General features: G+C 42.2%; 1 protein-coding gene across 3 annotated transcripts in view; it reads left to right on the top strand.

The window, feature by feature from the left end:
• LOC135209719 (L-fucose kinase-like) overlaps positions 1-15,201 on the top strand; it is a 262,617-nt gene that overhangs the window by 174,733 nt on the left and 72,683 nt on the right. For all 3 annotated transcript variants that reach the window (XM_064242480.1, XM_064242482.1, XM_064242481.1), the window contains one exon: positions 12,993-13,180. In XM_064242480.1, coding sequence (XP_064098550.1) covers positions 12,993-13,180 — 188 coding nt within the window. The remainder of the gene's footprint in view (positions 1-12,992; positions 13,181-15,201) is intronic.

Here is a 15,201-nt window from a genome sequence, read left to right as displayed (position 1 = left end):
ACCCACTCACTCTCCTCCCACTCTCTGGAGAGAGCAGCCCCTCAGGGATCCCTGAACAGTGAAACCAGCCTACCGGCCCACTCACTTGGGCAAGACAAGAGGAGGCCCCCCCCACCCACTCATCTTCTTCATTACAAACTTCGCCTTCAAAGAGACTGGAGCACATTTGTGGGATAGCCCCTGTTCACGTTCATGTGATTGGGACCCACATGGAAATCATCACTGTAGGTTGTTGACTGCCCATAGCCTTGCTCACCTGCTGGGACTTTGGTCTATGGCAGTTTGAGCAAGGTTGCTCAGGATCTCTATGCTGTTCCCTACACCTCCTCGGGGTTTCCCAGGAGCCAGGAGCCAGACAGGCCTAGGGTTCAGGACCTGAACTATTCTTGATCCCACAGGAAAAAAACACATCAATGGAAAGAGGAAGATGAACGTCAATGGAAAGAGGAAAATGTCTATTTACAGCCCCTTGTGGTGTGTCTTTTACAAGACAATTGTAAATTTTACCAACTTATTTATGTTTTTTCTAATAAATTATTTAATTTTTTTGTAAAATTATAATTACTGTTCACAAATTACTGCTCACAATATTAAAACAGATAAGGAGTAAATTCAGTAACAAATTCTTGGCATATTAATTTCTTTGCCCTTTTTTTGTAAAATTACATTTACAACTGACATACTATCGTAAAAGACAAGAAAAAGCCAACAGCAACCCCTTGGTATATTTATGAGCAAATTTACAAAAAGACGTCATGTGAAACAGTGACGTATTATATTCCCCCTTGAAGTGAGATGATGAACTAAAGTCCTGAGATGCTCAGTTCGTGATTTTAGCCATTGTAAAAGTTGCCGTTTGTGAATTTATATGCTATATAAGTATTGGCACCTTTTTCCCACCCTTTCCAAATTAATGGCGCTTAATATTGTTTATCTACAGGATCACTCCGTCTACCACCCCAAACCTGTTATTACTACTCCCGAGTATCAATCCATCCATTAAGGGTTAACTCTCATGTGCTACTACCAATTCTCGGCAGATATTCTGGTCTTATGATTTTTATTTTCTCATCTTTCCCTTCCCCAGGTAGTCTAGACATCATGTCTGGAACAACACTCCTCTTACCTAGGATGTACTCCACTTCAAAATCAAAATCACTTAAATCCCCCATTCATTCGTGCAGTCCTAGCATCAACTCCTTTCATTCTCTGCAGATACGCTGGAGGTTGGTGGTCTGTACGTACCGCAAACCTCACACCATACGGAAACGGTCGCAAAGCTTTCACACAGAACCGCAATGCAGCCAACTCTTTCTCAACAGTCAAGTACTTTTGCTCTGTTGAACTAAATGCCTTACTTACATATGCTATGATTCTATCCCTTTCAGTCCCATTCACCACTTGATTCTGCATCTAACACCCACCCATCGACACTCCAATCGCATCCATATACACTTCTAAACTACTAACATCACCACTATAGTAAGGGTAAGCCAACTCCTCATCCTTTACCATTTCTTTAAATTTCTCAAATGCTTTCACCATCCTTTCATCCCATATCACAACAGCACTCTTCCTACAGCCTGTCACTCTGATAATGGTTTGAAATCCCCTAATAATCTTCCACAAACTTTCTTCCAAACTCGACAAACCCCAAAAATCCACGCAACTCTCACATACTCGTAGGTGGGGGTAAACTTTCTCATTTTTCTACAAACCTTTCTATCTTTTGTACATCAGACTCACTTATCTAATGGCTCAAAAACTCCACTTCATCCATGAACCACTCACCCTTACTCACTTAGACTTTCACTCCCACCCCTTCTAACTTCTTCAACACTGCTCGCACCAATCTCTTATGCTCTTCTAGTCTTACTCTCCACCAAAATGTCATCAAGAAACACTAGCACATATTCATGGGGAAAACCGCTCAACTCTACATGCTACATTCATCACTCTCTGAAATGCAGCTGGCCCATTTGCCAATCCAAAACTGAGATTGCAGAACATACTGTTTTTTTGGAGTCGAGAAGGTGGTTATTAGTCTACAGTCCTCCGCCACTGGCATCTGATAATACCCTCTTACCAGTTCCATCTTGCTAAACACTTTCATCCCAAGCATATTGTACACACAGCCAGACACTAGGGAATCTTTCTTTCACTGTCACCTCATTTACTCTCCCGATAATCAATGCACATTCACCCTCTCCCATCAGGCTTTCTTACGGGCACAATTAGATTATTCCAAGCACTCTTAATGGGTTCAATCACTCCTATCCTTTCTAACTCTTCACATTACTCTTCAATCTCTCGTGTTACCAGAGCTGGGAAATTTTGAGGTATCTGATAAATCAGTGTATCGTCAGTCAGCCATATAATGGAATTCCAGCAACCTAGCTGTCCCAAAGTCCTCATCACCTTGACTCAACACAGCCTTTGTTTCCCACAACAACTTATACACCTGCTCTTTCTCTTCCTCGCTCAACTTCTCATTCAACCTCACCTTTTCCCTAACCTTTTCTTTACTCCACTTTTCTGACTTTTCCCCTTCAGCCATCACATCATATCCCTTAACCTGCTTATCATTACTCAGATTGACCACACTTCTCAAGCTTCCCAATCTATCACCCAGATGTATGCCTCTCCACCACTTCTTTTTCACATCCCCACACACCTGTACACACACCTTTAGGTCGTTTACATCCATAATTACATCAAACACATGTGCGATGGGCTTTATCTCATAACACGCAGAGCTACCATCCAACACGAACATTTCACCCAAACTCTGCACCAATTCCAATATTGGTTCTCCACCCTACTTTCACACTCCACACACTCCCCAAATCTCTTAGCAATTGTATGCCCTCCATTGCATAGACCTCTACTCCAGGAACCATTTTAAACTTAAAATCGTTATTTTCGGTGAAATAATGCACCGAGTTCTGGTTATCGGTGATGATAATAGAGTTATGGCACCAATACATACCAAACAGGGGTGCCATTAATCAGTTATCAGTAAAATAATCTGCTTATCGATGCCATAAGCATTAATGGTAAATTTTGCTTATCATCAAGTCCTTGGGAATGGAACCCCCCACCGATAACCAGGAACTGCCTGTATTTCTATCATTTCTTGTTCGGGGTATACTTTTACCCTGTTTTTCTTCAAAAATGCATATCCCAACAATGTATCATACATATTCACTCTGTCAACAATGTTGATGACTTGTACACCAATGAATATTTCCCAGTATTAAATTTATTATTACAAAATAATCCTGTCAAGCATGTCACTTATTATAACATTTATAAAGCAGATCGGGAATTGATATGAATTGCACACTACAAATATTTCACCATTTGAATATTTAAGGTATCACAATACGTACCTTAAATAAATTTCTTGATGATTTCATTAAAAATGCTGTTGGAGGTAGGGGTATCACCTACCTAGTCCACCAGACAGCTAACCTGTGGGCGAACCTGGCGCTCAAGAGGCGAGACGCAGTTTTATCTCAGGTCTCTAGGTTGGTCGGGTCAGAGTCGGCATTGGGTTCCACTTCCCTCTTTCCTTGAGGAAAGGTGGAGGCTGCAGTAGACAGACTTTATGTCAGGAATAATGACATGCTGGTCCATCAGTCATTGTCCAAGACTGCTGGCTCTTTGCATGGCACTGCAGCCCAACTTTGTCAGGCTGGCCCTTCCTCTTCATGTCTGAAGGTGTAGGGGGGAGGGCAGTGGTAGCCAGTCAAGGCACTGGTCAACATGGCAGCTATACGGAGTGGACAGCTGGGCAGTGGATGTTCTTTAGGTAGGATATCTAGTATCCTTCAAGTCTCTGCCACTCCTCACCATTGAACTGTTTCATCAAGAACAACCAGCTCGGCAGTGGCCGGTCGTTCTCATTCACATGTCATCTTGAAGAATCTGGTCCCTCATGTGCAGTTTCACCTTCATTCCCTTCAGTGGAGCATGAAAGAATTTTCATTCTCCAAGGGATCCTTCATTCTTCCCAATCTCTCTCTCAGAGGAAGGAAGGAAAGACTTTGCTTGGTCACTAGATGACAGGAACCTCTTATTACGAGTGCCATTAGGCACTTCCCCTCCTGAGATTCTTCTGTTTTCGAATGCATGTGCTGAGGGAAGATGCAATCCAATACAACAGAGAGTAGTCAGTGTTTTACTCAATTGTACCAGACCCATGGGTGGCAATAATGGACACGTTCTAGCACTAATGGGACAATTTGAAGGCCTACACATTCCCTGCATTCTGTCTGTTTTGATGGGTGATCAACAGGGTCATGATCACCGCAAATCTCAGGATTACCCCGTAGGCTCCCAGGTGGCCACATACCAAGTGGTATCTGGATCTGCTGGCTTTACTTTCTGAGGTATTGAGAGAGATTCCCACATGCAACCTGCTATGCCTACTGCACATAGAGAGGTATCAGAGGCAGCAGAAGGGATGGCACTTCACACCTGGAGACTATCCAGTGACTTCTGAGAGCTGGATATCTCTCCGGTCAGAGCTACTCTTCAGTAAGCAAGAAACATTTTCTTATCTTTCATTGATGGGAGAAGCTTCTCTCAGTATTGGCCATCAAGGGCTATAGAGCTGCCGTTGGCCAAGTCCTTCAGATGAAGGAGGTTAGATCTCTCATCCTCGTGGGAGATTTGCATGCTTTCGAGAATATTTGAACAGTCTTGCTTACTCAGGGAACTCAGACCACCTTAGTGAGAAGTGACTATTATGGTGAGGAGCTTGACTTGTACACTGTTTGAGGCTGTACAAGTCATTGGGAAGGGATCTGACTTTTGAGACCATTTTCTTCCTTGCCCTTGCATCAGTGAAGGGAGTAGGCAAGCTTTATGGCCTTTCCTTCGATGTTAAGCACTTGAGGGACGGAGATCTGTTATGCTTGAGTGCACCCCAGAATTCCTGGCGAAAACTCAAGAGTCCATCAGTCCCAGATACCAGATTTGTGTCCTTTTTTATCCCCTTCCTAGAGGACTTTAAAGGTGGTGATCGAAATGAAATGCTACTTTGTCCAGTTAGAGTACTGCGGTATAGTGAACCCCCACTATATTGTGGTTCAGCATTTGCAGCTCCAGTTAGATTTTTTTGTGAACATAATCCATACAAATAGTGGAAAATTCACTATTTGCAGATTTTTTTGTAGAGCAATATTCACTAATTACTGTATTTTAAGGTTTTTTTTTTTTTAAATACATTTTGTATGATAAAAAATTTACTAATTTTCAGATATTAATATTAATGTAAACAACAAAATATTAGTAAAATGTATTTTTTTTCCATTGTATATATAACTTAATTGGACGGATACTCTCATTCAAGTAACAACAGGTTTTGAGACGTGGACGGATTACCTTGTAAGGACAACGCTTTTCCCTATTTTTTATTGTATCTAATCATCAAGCCGCGTTGTTCCTTTAACCATTCTATAGAGCATTCCGCAGCCTTTTCGATGATGTATAACTCATGTAATTCCATTATTTTGTATGTTTTATTATCTTTAAATGTATGTCTGTAAGAAAACACAAATCTACCTGTCTTACTCTCTGGTCCTCACAACTGGTGACCACCCGAAGTCGGTGAATCAGCGGTTTAGGCCTAGCCTTTAACGGACTAATTACGGCCACGCACCTTCAGAGAACCTTTAGCGGACTCAATATGACGCCACAGTTTAGGTCTCTGAAAGCTCCATTACGAGGATGACACCAATGCTATCAACGGACCCATCACGGCACAGCTTCCAAGCGTGTTTTGGTATTTTTTGAGGATGGGTAGCTGGTCAGCCAACACAAAATCCAGCGGCTGTCTAGAAACATCCAATCAAAGTCGCAGCCTCCTTTGCCTCAACCAGGGGACGCCAGATACCTTCTCGACCCACCGAACCTACAGGCCTCGGTTCTTCCCTTACGAGTCCCCAGGCAACCTCCTGACCCAATGCGTCGCTGCCCATGGGCCTCCTCAACCCCCACGACTCTGCCGTTGCTCCTGGGGCTTGCTCAGCCTGCCTGACGTTGTTGCCACACCTGTGGACCTGCTCACTCTTCCAACGCCGTTGCCTGTAGTCGTCCTTGGCCCACCGACACCGCTGCCGCATCTGTGGGCTTCCTCTGCTTGCCGATGCTGCTCCCTGTGGGCTTCCTCGACCTGCTGATGCCGCTGCTCACTGTGGTTCCACTCTGTCTCCCGGATGCCGCTGCCGTGCTGGGGACTTCAGCCCAACCTACGCTGCCGTTGCACTTGGGGGTCCCCACGGCCCGTCCCACACTGCCACTGCACACAATGCAGCTCCCTCCGCAGTCTTGGTCATCCTCAGCTAACAGTAGAACCCCCAGGCAACCGCCAGGGGAGGTATCCTGTCGGGCAGCAACGCCGAAGGGCTCGATATTCGATAGCGCCCCATGACAAGTATCACAAGGACACGGGGTCACCTCCTGCCTCAAGATATTTTTCATCCAATCATTATTCCATAATAATTGTCTTGGGGGGGCGAGTATTTGAAAGGACAATGCTTTTCCCTATTTTTTATTGTATCTGATCATCAAGCTGCATTGTTCCTTTAACCATTCTATAGAGCGTTCCAAGGCCTTTCCGCCAATGTATAACTCATGTAATTCCATTAGTATTTGTATGTCTTATCATCTTTAAATGTATGTCTGTAAGAAAACAGAGCTACTTGTCTTACTTTTTGGTCCTCACAACCTCATGGTGAGTGTCAGTATTATGTGCCATCGAATTGGAGAAATTTGGCGGGAAAGAGGTTCCATTACTTCTATAGCCAATGAATTTATTAATGGAAACTTTTAGATTTGCTCAGTCATTAATTCTAGGCAGCGTATGATTTAGTTGTGTATACTTGACTTCAAGGGGGACATGTACTGCCTCTCTCTCTCACATATTTTTTTTTATAGTGTAGTTGCTGTTTCGTCCTCAAAGGATTACCCTTTCCATGGTCTATCCAGAGCTCTCTGTGACCAGAATAATGTCAAAGAATTCTCTTAGCTTGTCTTTTGGCCAAGTAATGCGTCATAATGATAAATATTATAATATGTGATAGAGTATAAATGGACTCAGGATAAGAGGACACTTTCTATTATCCTCAGCGAATGCTAATACTCAGTTTACCTACGCCCAAACTGCGAGAAGAAGTGGCTGTACACACATACCGTCATATTGTTTACATACTACCAAAATCCGACCAAGATACCATTCCTTTCTCTGGTCATTGAGAAACCAGAACTCAGAGAAGTCATTTCTTCACTTATTGATTCAGCTAGGTGCTTAATTTTAAGTTCCAATTGAAATTTTTTTAGCTTAGACTGTAGAGAAATGATTTACTGTGAGTGAAAAGCCGTAATCGGCTTATTTCATTGGTTCCTCTTATGATTCATGATAGGCTAGGTCCAAGAATTTTCTTTGCTTATTAATTTCATTACCGAGGTTCATGAAATCATATAAGTTTGAAGCTAAGTGTATAATTTTAAGTCTCCCCATCATACTCAAAACGGGCTTTGCTCAGCCTAGAGTTTCTAAATGCCAGTTAGAACGTATTACTGGCTTGTTGCATTTTGCATCAATATTAGATCCCATACTCGGATTTACTCGGATTACAAGAAATGAATATGAACAAATTCTAGCCATCGAATGCAACAAAGATGTGAGACCAACCTCATTAATAGATTAAATAAGGTTGGGAGATACTTCAACCTTGATCCCGGAAAGAATCTCTGTCGATACAGGTCACCGTGGCTCCTCAGTCTGTATGAATGACAATACACACAGATGCCTTGTTGACAGGTTGGGAGGATGTTGGCAGGATCGTCAGGTGGCACTGGCAGGGAGGTGTTCAGCTACTCTGAGGAATTGTCGTATCGATTTCCTGTAGTTGATGGCTGTCTTTTTCTCTCTCAAAAAGCTCAAACCTCCAGAAGGAAGACATTTGGTTGGTTTTAGACAACATGACTGCAATGTCCTACATAAAGATGTCTGAATGATACTTGCCTCCTCTCAATATGGTAATGCTGGCCATCCTTTGATGGGGCAAGAAAAGAAGTGGTAGTTGTCTGCAGTTCACCCTACAGGGTCTCTCAATGTAATAGTAAGACTCTCTATCAAAGAAAAAGACAGCCTCAACAGAGTAGAGTTAGACAACCACTCTTTCAGAAAATAGTCAATATCCTTCCACAAATGGAAGTGGACCTGTTTGCCACATATGAAAATCACAAACTGCTAGGCAAGCAACGGCAAGAGGTGCCTTTCTACAAGACTGGTACAAATGGAGGACTTTATACCCTGTTCCTCCATTAATCCAGATTTCTAGGTGTGGAACAAACTCCTAACCTACTAAGGACTAGCTTACTTAAGCCCCAAATTGGCCAAACAGGTATTGGATCCTATTACTTGACTGTTTTTGACTCCTATGATCTCCACTCCATCAAAGACTGGGAAAGGAAATGAAAATCAACACAAGGTCCAATAGAACTAAGTGAAGTTCTTGGAGACCCACCTCTTCCAGTGGATATGAACATGTTCTGGAGGTCTTCAAAGAACAAACTGAAGCTGGAAGTCCTGTTGCATGAGGCAGTAGCTGTTTCTGTGGCAAATACACAGCAATAGGTGGCTGGTAAAATCAAACATAAGAAATCATGTAAGTCTACAATTAATGCAAGAGTAGTGGAAATGTCTGAACTTCATTCCCACATGGAGGAAGCTGATGAAAGAATTGCTCTGCATGTTGCAAACTCCCTGAAGTACAACATTGGCCACGTTGAAGTACATTCACCAGACAGTAATGTCATCATGCTCCTTTTATATAATTTCTCCACCCTTCAAGTAATTGTGGGTCAGATGTGGTGTTGGTGACTCAACAAGGTTCTTACCTATTTATACTATAACTGTACAGCTTGGTTTACTGCAAGTGTCAATGCCAGCAAAGTTGGAACCAAACCAGTCACTCTCAAGGCAAACCCATGAGCCAAAATTGTCTGAAAGTTTGGCAAAAGCTTAGGCATACCTGGGTCAAGTTCTCAGGAAAGGTACAGCAGTTCAGACAATGAATGTGTTGCGGTCTCATTTGTATTTCCACAGCAAGGGGAGCAATGAATTGCCTCCAATTAGAGAAGCGATCAAGGCTCACAGTCTCAGAGCATGCATTGCAACTAAGGAAATCCTGTGTGTTTGAGACTTCTGTTGACAAGCCAGATCCAAAATCATGTGGATATGTGCAGGATAATGAGTTGCTACTTCCTATTGTTTGGCACAACCCTTTTCCAGAAGAATACACAGTTCGCTGGGGGTGTAAAAAATGCAAACAGAAAAGTGTCCTTTGCACTAGATTTTGTGACTAGCCTTCAAGTAAAAAGTCTTGGTGGAGATATATAATTTCCACATTTGAAGCTTTAAATCTGCCTGATCTTTGATTACAGTGAAATTTCCATGCGATAGAATGAGACTTTGATTTTTAATTTAAGTGTAAATTACTTGATATCTTACAGCACAAATATGAAAATTCACACAGAACACTAAGCATAGAATGTAAATCACCATAGAAATGTGATTCAGCAACTTTGAATACCTGAAATGAGCCCTTGGAATTTGTTTATCTTACTTTTGAATGATATAAATGAATTTCATGGACCCAAAAATATGTCTAGACACTGGGATCATCATTCTTGGTAAATTAGAGCATGGGGTACAGGGAAAACTCAATTTTCATCAGATGCAATTGTGCGGAAAATTTCATTCAGATGTGTAATTTTCAAACGGCTATTACAAGAGAATGCCCACCTTCCCAGAAGTCTACCCAAAAATTTTTTTTAAAGCCAAGACCCTATATTTATCAAATCTGAAGAGTAACTCACTGCCTCTCTCGTGCACACAGACCTCCCTCCAGCCCTTAGACTAGTAAGGGATCATCCTGCATTGACCAACAGAAAGGAGTGGCATCTTGGTTGGATTTTGGTTGTATGTAAACAATATGACGGTACATATGCACATAGCCCTTCTTGCTGTTTTGACGTATGTAAACTGGGTATTAGCATTCACTGAGGTTTATAGAAAGTGCCCTCATATTCCGAGTCCATTTATACTCTATCACATGTTATATTGTTTATCATTATGACACAATATCACGTGTTACAATGTTTATCACTATGATGCAATAACCGGCCACAAGACCAGTTAAAAGAATTCTTTAACATTAATCTGGTCACCATGGAGCTCTGGATGGACCGTGGAAAGTGTAATCCTTTGAGAACTCAATAGCGACTACCAAAAATAGGCTTTGCCTGCGTCAAAACCTGTTATTTCGTGAATTAATAGTACATTTATTTTTAAAGAATTAGTTTCTGTACTAATTACAGTATTGTACTGTAATATTGATGTATAAATACAGCAAAATACAGTTATGCTCTGAGAATCAGCTGATGACATTTATTACCGAAAGAATTATTTATGAAAATAATTTAGTTGCTGTAAGAAACTAATTTATTGATGGAATTATTTTTAATTTTGTACATAAAAGTTTGTGATACAATAATTTATGTTTCATTATTTCAATGAGAGAGAGAGAGAGAGAGAGAGAGAGAGAGAGAGAGAGAGAAGCCTGGATGTTTTAAGATGCCTATGTAAGAGTTTCAGATGGATTTTAAATTATATCAATAAAAAATTTAAAAAAATGGATTCTGTAAGTGAAATACAGTGTTCCTTTCTTATTCGCGGGGGATGTGTACCAGACCCCCCTGCAAATAGGTGAAACCCTTATAGAAATGCTTAAAACTGCCTATTTTGTTAGTTAAAACTAGAGAAAACCCCACTAAAAATGTCTATATGTATAGGCAGTCCCTGGCTTACGACGGGTTCGGTTTACGACATTCCAAGGTTATACCGCTTTTCAATTATATTCATCAGAAATTGTTTCCAGGTTTACGACGCATGTTCCAGGGTTACGACGCTTGCGACACCAATCTGACTGAAGAAATGACTCAAAAAATGCAAAGTAATCAATATTTGAATGTTATTTTGATGAAAAATGCAATAGAAATGCAGTTTACGTAGTTCTTAATACACCCAAAGCATTAAAAGTAAGGTTTTCTTAGAATTTTTGACGATTTTCCGGCTTACAACAATTTTCGGCTTACGACGAGTCTCAAGAATGAAACCCCTGTGATAAGCTGGGGACTGCCTGTACTTGGTTTTTTAATAGTGTTATCACAAAAAGTGAATTTTATGATGAAATTGATTTAAAAAAAACAGTAATTTGTGGATATTTTTCATAGAAATATACCACGAATATGCAAATGTCCAGTGAATCATGGGTAGATATGTTCCTAAGAGAAATCCATGAATATGTGAGTCCGCAAATCCGGAGTGCGTAAATACAGGGGGTCCAGTGTAATATGTTATAGATATGTTGCTGTGAACTCTTTTTAAAGTACTATATGTGTACTGAGAGAGAGAGAGAGAGAGAGAGAGAGAGAGAGAGAGAGAGATAGGTATGTCAAAAGAATTTTTAATAAATTTATGGGAGGTGGCAGTGACTAACCACAATACGATGTAAACCAAGAACTTACTTTAGTAAATCATTTTTTTTATCATAAATGTATTTGTATGTAATCACGAAAATGCTAACATGAAGTAAAAAACCTTGCTTTCTGTTTGGAGTACTGTAACGTAAGTGTCCTGTCGTTCTAAACCACCCATGTAATTTAGATATGCTCTGTACAATACTGTAGTACATTCCTAAAATACGTACCTCCACAGTAAATATCATTTCAAAATCATCTTACTACATGGGAAAATATCAATATGCATAAAATGTAAACACAGATCAGTGCACAAAGTTACTTAGGCAGAAGAAAACGTACATCTGAATGGTAGGGGACACTTAAGAATAACAGTTGTCGGCTGTTACATAATTTTGCAGCATGACTCCAAAATAATATAAGAATGTTAGGGGATGATATTTTGAGGTATATTTTTGTTTGAACTGTCAAGTTTGGCTATGAACTGTTAAAATAGGCAGTTATAGGCATTTCAAGGGCATATACGCATAGCCTACTGAGTAATAGTAGTAGGAAGAGTACTGTAATGTAAGGTTACTCTGGGTTCTTTATGATAATGGTTTGGGGTGGAATTTTATTTGAAATGATATTAAATTGTTTTAGTATGATAATTTAAGGTATATTTTTGTTTAAACTATCAATTTAGGCAGTGAAATGTTAAAATGGACAGTTAACAAGCATTTTACTTTAACAGGCACTGGGTATTTGGCAGTTATAAGCCAGTTATAAACATTTTTAGAGGGGACTTTTGAATTTCCGCATTTTTTGTGTTTCTGTGGCAGGTTCTGGAACCTATTCCCGCATAAAATTGGGGAGCACTGTATCCATCTATTAAGGGTTAACAGCATGTCTATACTTTCATTTTTATAATTCATTGATGATATTTTACAATGTTTGCTTATTCATGCATTCAATTTGATTTATTTTAGACATTTTATCCCCTTCAAGGGTGGTGGGGGAGTGGACTTCAGAAGGTGCCTCCCATTTGGTTTTCAATAATATCTTTGAGGAGGTTGCTTGCCTCGCGGATGGTCATGTGGCTAATGTGCCAAAGGCATCTGGCAGTTTTAGGTTTCCTGTTCAAGTACTGTAGCAAATTGAGGAGACAACCACCTTTAAAGTGAACATACTTTAATCTTAATGTTTTTATTTGTCAATCGCTTTAAAACAATCATGTCTTTGAATTTTATTGTCTGTAAACTTTGTCTTTTATAATCTTGATAAGCTTTAGATTTAAATGTTTTTCTTTTGGTGGAGGAGATAACTTATTCTTACCAAAAGTAGCATCTCAGGAGTGTTGGGATTTGTATAATTTGTGACAGTTGTTTAAATGCATAGATAAATAAAATTTTACACTTTAAAAGCTATTTTTCACTGCGCCGTAAAATATTTTTCAGGAGACCACAAATATGTAACAGAAGTTATAAATGCTATACATGGAGAGCTACGAGTTCCTCGTGCTTCAACAGCTCGCCTTCTGGCAAATGCAGCTGACCTTTTAGGCTGTATGGCAGCTGGGAAAGGAGGCTTACGTAGTGGACCAGCAGGTAATCCACAATGGAAAAATCCCCTTGTGAAGTTAAAGGTATGAAATTTAAGAGTAGAAATGTTCTTATTGACATAGTACTTTATTTTATTGTTGGTATAGATTTTAATATATGTTTATGTTACCTGTTTTTTTTCAGTCATTTCAGTCAATACACATCAGACTAGGTTATACTACTATGATATGTGCAAAATATTTAAGGAAAGAAAATGGTAAAGTTGTGCCACAAAATTTTTGTCATCTGCAAGGTCAAAACTAAATAATCCACAATACCCAAGGGTTAATGGTTCTCTGTATTTAGTAAAGAACTGGGTAAAAATCATCAGTTGTGTTTGTTCCGACACGGCATACAAACCTTCGGTCCTTTTACAATAGGAAGTAAACTAGTACGCGCGGCAGCTGGATAGGTCGTAAGCTTTCGAACAAGGGGTTCGGTAGTTAACTGCTTGTCCGACAGGCGCGCGGCGCTGCGACTGGGAGGTAAACAAATCACTTTTGCTTTCGGCCTCACAGCGAGTGGACGTGTGTGTTCGACGCTCTCTGCCCGCTTCTCGTCGTTTGCTTTCTTGAGTATATGGTTGTGTTTGTGTATGAAAGAATTCATTGTAAGTACAATCATTTCTCTCTTTTCATAATATTTGAAGTGTTTTTGATTAATGATGGAATCTCCTTGCCTCGCTACCCCACGGAGACTATGCCGGGTACCGAAGGGCGTAAATGCGGGAAGTTCCGCTCTTTCCCGGAGATAGACCCTCATATTTTGTGTGCTCGGTGTCTGGGGCGCGAATGCACCCGAGCCGAGCCATGTGATGTTGCAATAATTGGTCGGAGGCGCAGTGGACTTTGTATGAGGGCAGGAAGAAGCGAAGGCCTTGCAAAGGAGTCGTCGGAAAGCTCTCCCGCGACTCCTTTGGTGACGGACACTTCGTCTTCTTTCCTGCCGCCCGCTCAACTTCCACGTATCGCGCCTTCCCCTTCGGGGGGGGGGGGGGGTTTCTAGGTCCTTCTCCTCTCCTGACTTGTCGAGTGTGGAGGAGGGCTCTAGATACCCGACGTCGAGTTGTACTCTGGGTCCTCTATCCGTTCGTCTTCGCGCGAACGAAACGGGTAGAGGATCCCCCTAATCACCCGACTTTTGCCTCCTCAGGTGCGGTTGCCGCGAAGGATGACCTCGGACAGGTGTGGGCATCGTTGGGGCTGCAGGGCGTGCCGAGTGGTCCATGGGGCTGCTCTACCATCTCGCTGGCTCCGTGGCGGTCACCCATGCTACGGTCACGACCACACCACGACCCTTACAAACACCCGGCTACGCTTCACCTCCTCACCTGGGGGTGACACCCCGCACGCGGTCTCGTGACCCCACTACATCGGTGCAGGGGCCAGTCGCCGTACCTCGGGGGAGTGTGATGCCGCCACCTGGGTTTGCCGTGCTGCCGCGACCGGACTTCGTGTGCCCGAAGAGCTCCGCCCCGGGGTCCCTGGACCTCCCACCGGTACCTAGGAATGTCTGTGCGCTGGGTCCGCCATCTGGACCGCTTACACAGTCTTCCGCCTACCTGCCGTACCTGCCCAGCTGCTGTCCACGGACGTGACGTTGACCACTGCTGCCGTTCCTGTACCTGCTCCTGCTGTCTCTTCTGCCGTTCCTGTGATGCCTGCACCTGCTGATGTTGTTCCTGTTCCTGGCGCCGCTGCTCCCGATGCTGATCTGTTCGGACAGGTGCGTCCGGGCCCTGTTGCTTCGGCAACAGCAGCCCGGCTCCGCTCTGGATGACAGATCTGACGTCGGTCCTGAGGAGGTTGACGAAGAAGAAGAAAGAAGAGGAGGAAGGTGTCGTCGTCGTCTTCATCGTCTTCTTCGTCGTCGTCGTCGTCTCCGCCTCTTCCCCTTCTTCTTCTAAGGCTTCCCCCGCCGAAGAAGAAGAAGGTCGCCCTCCCCCCCCCTAAGAAGTCTCCTTCGGGAACTTCTAAGGGCCCGTCTCGCTCTGGTGAGACGGGGGGTTCTTCCGCTGGTCACCCTGCTCCTTCGGGGGGCAGGACCCGTCTCTTCTTCCGCAAGG

This window comes from Macrobrachium nipponense, chromosome 38 (assembly GCF_015104395.2).
Source record: "Macrobrachium nipponense isolate FS-2020 chromosome 38, ASM1510439v2, whole genome shotgun sequence".
Taxonomy (NCBI): domain Eukaryota; kingdom Metazoa; phylum Arthropoda; class Malacostraca; order Decapoda; family Palaemonidae; genus Macrobrachium; species Macrobrachium nipponense.
This window is presented reverse-complemented; position numbering and strand designations above follow the sequence as displayed.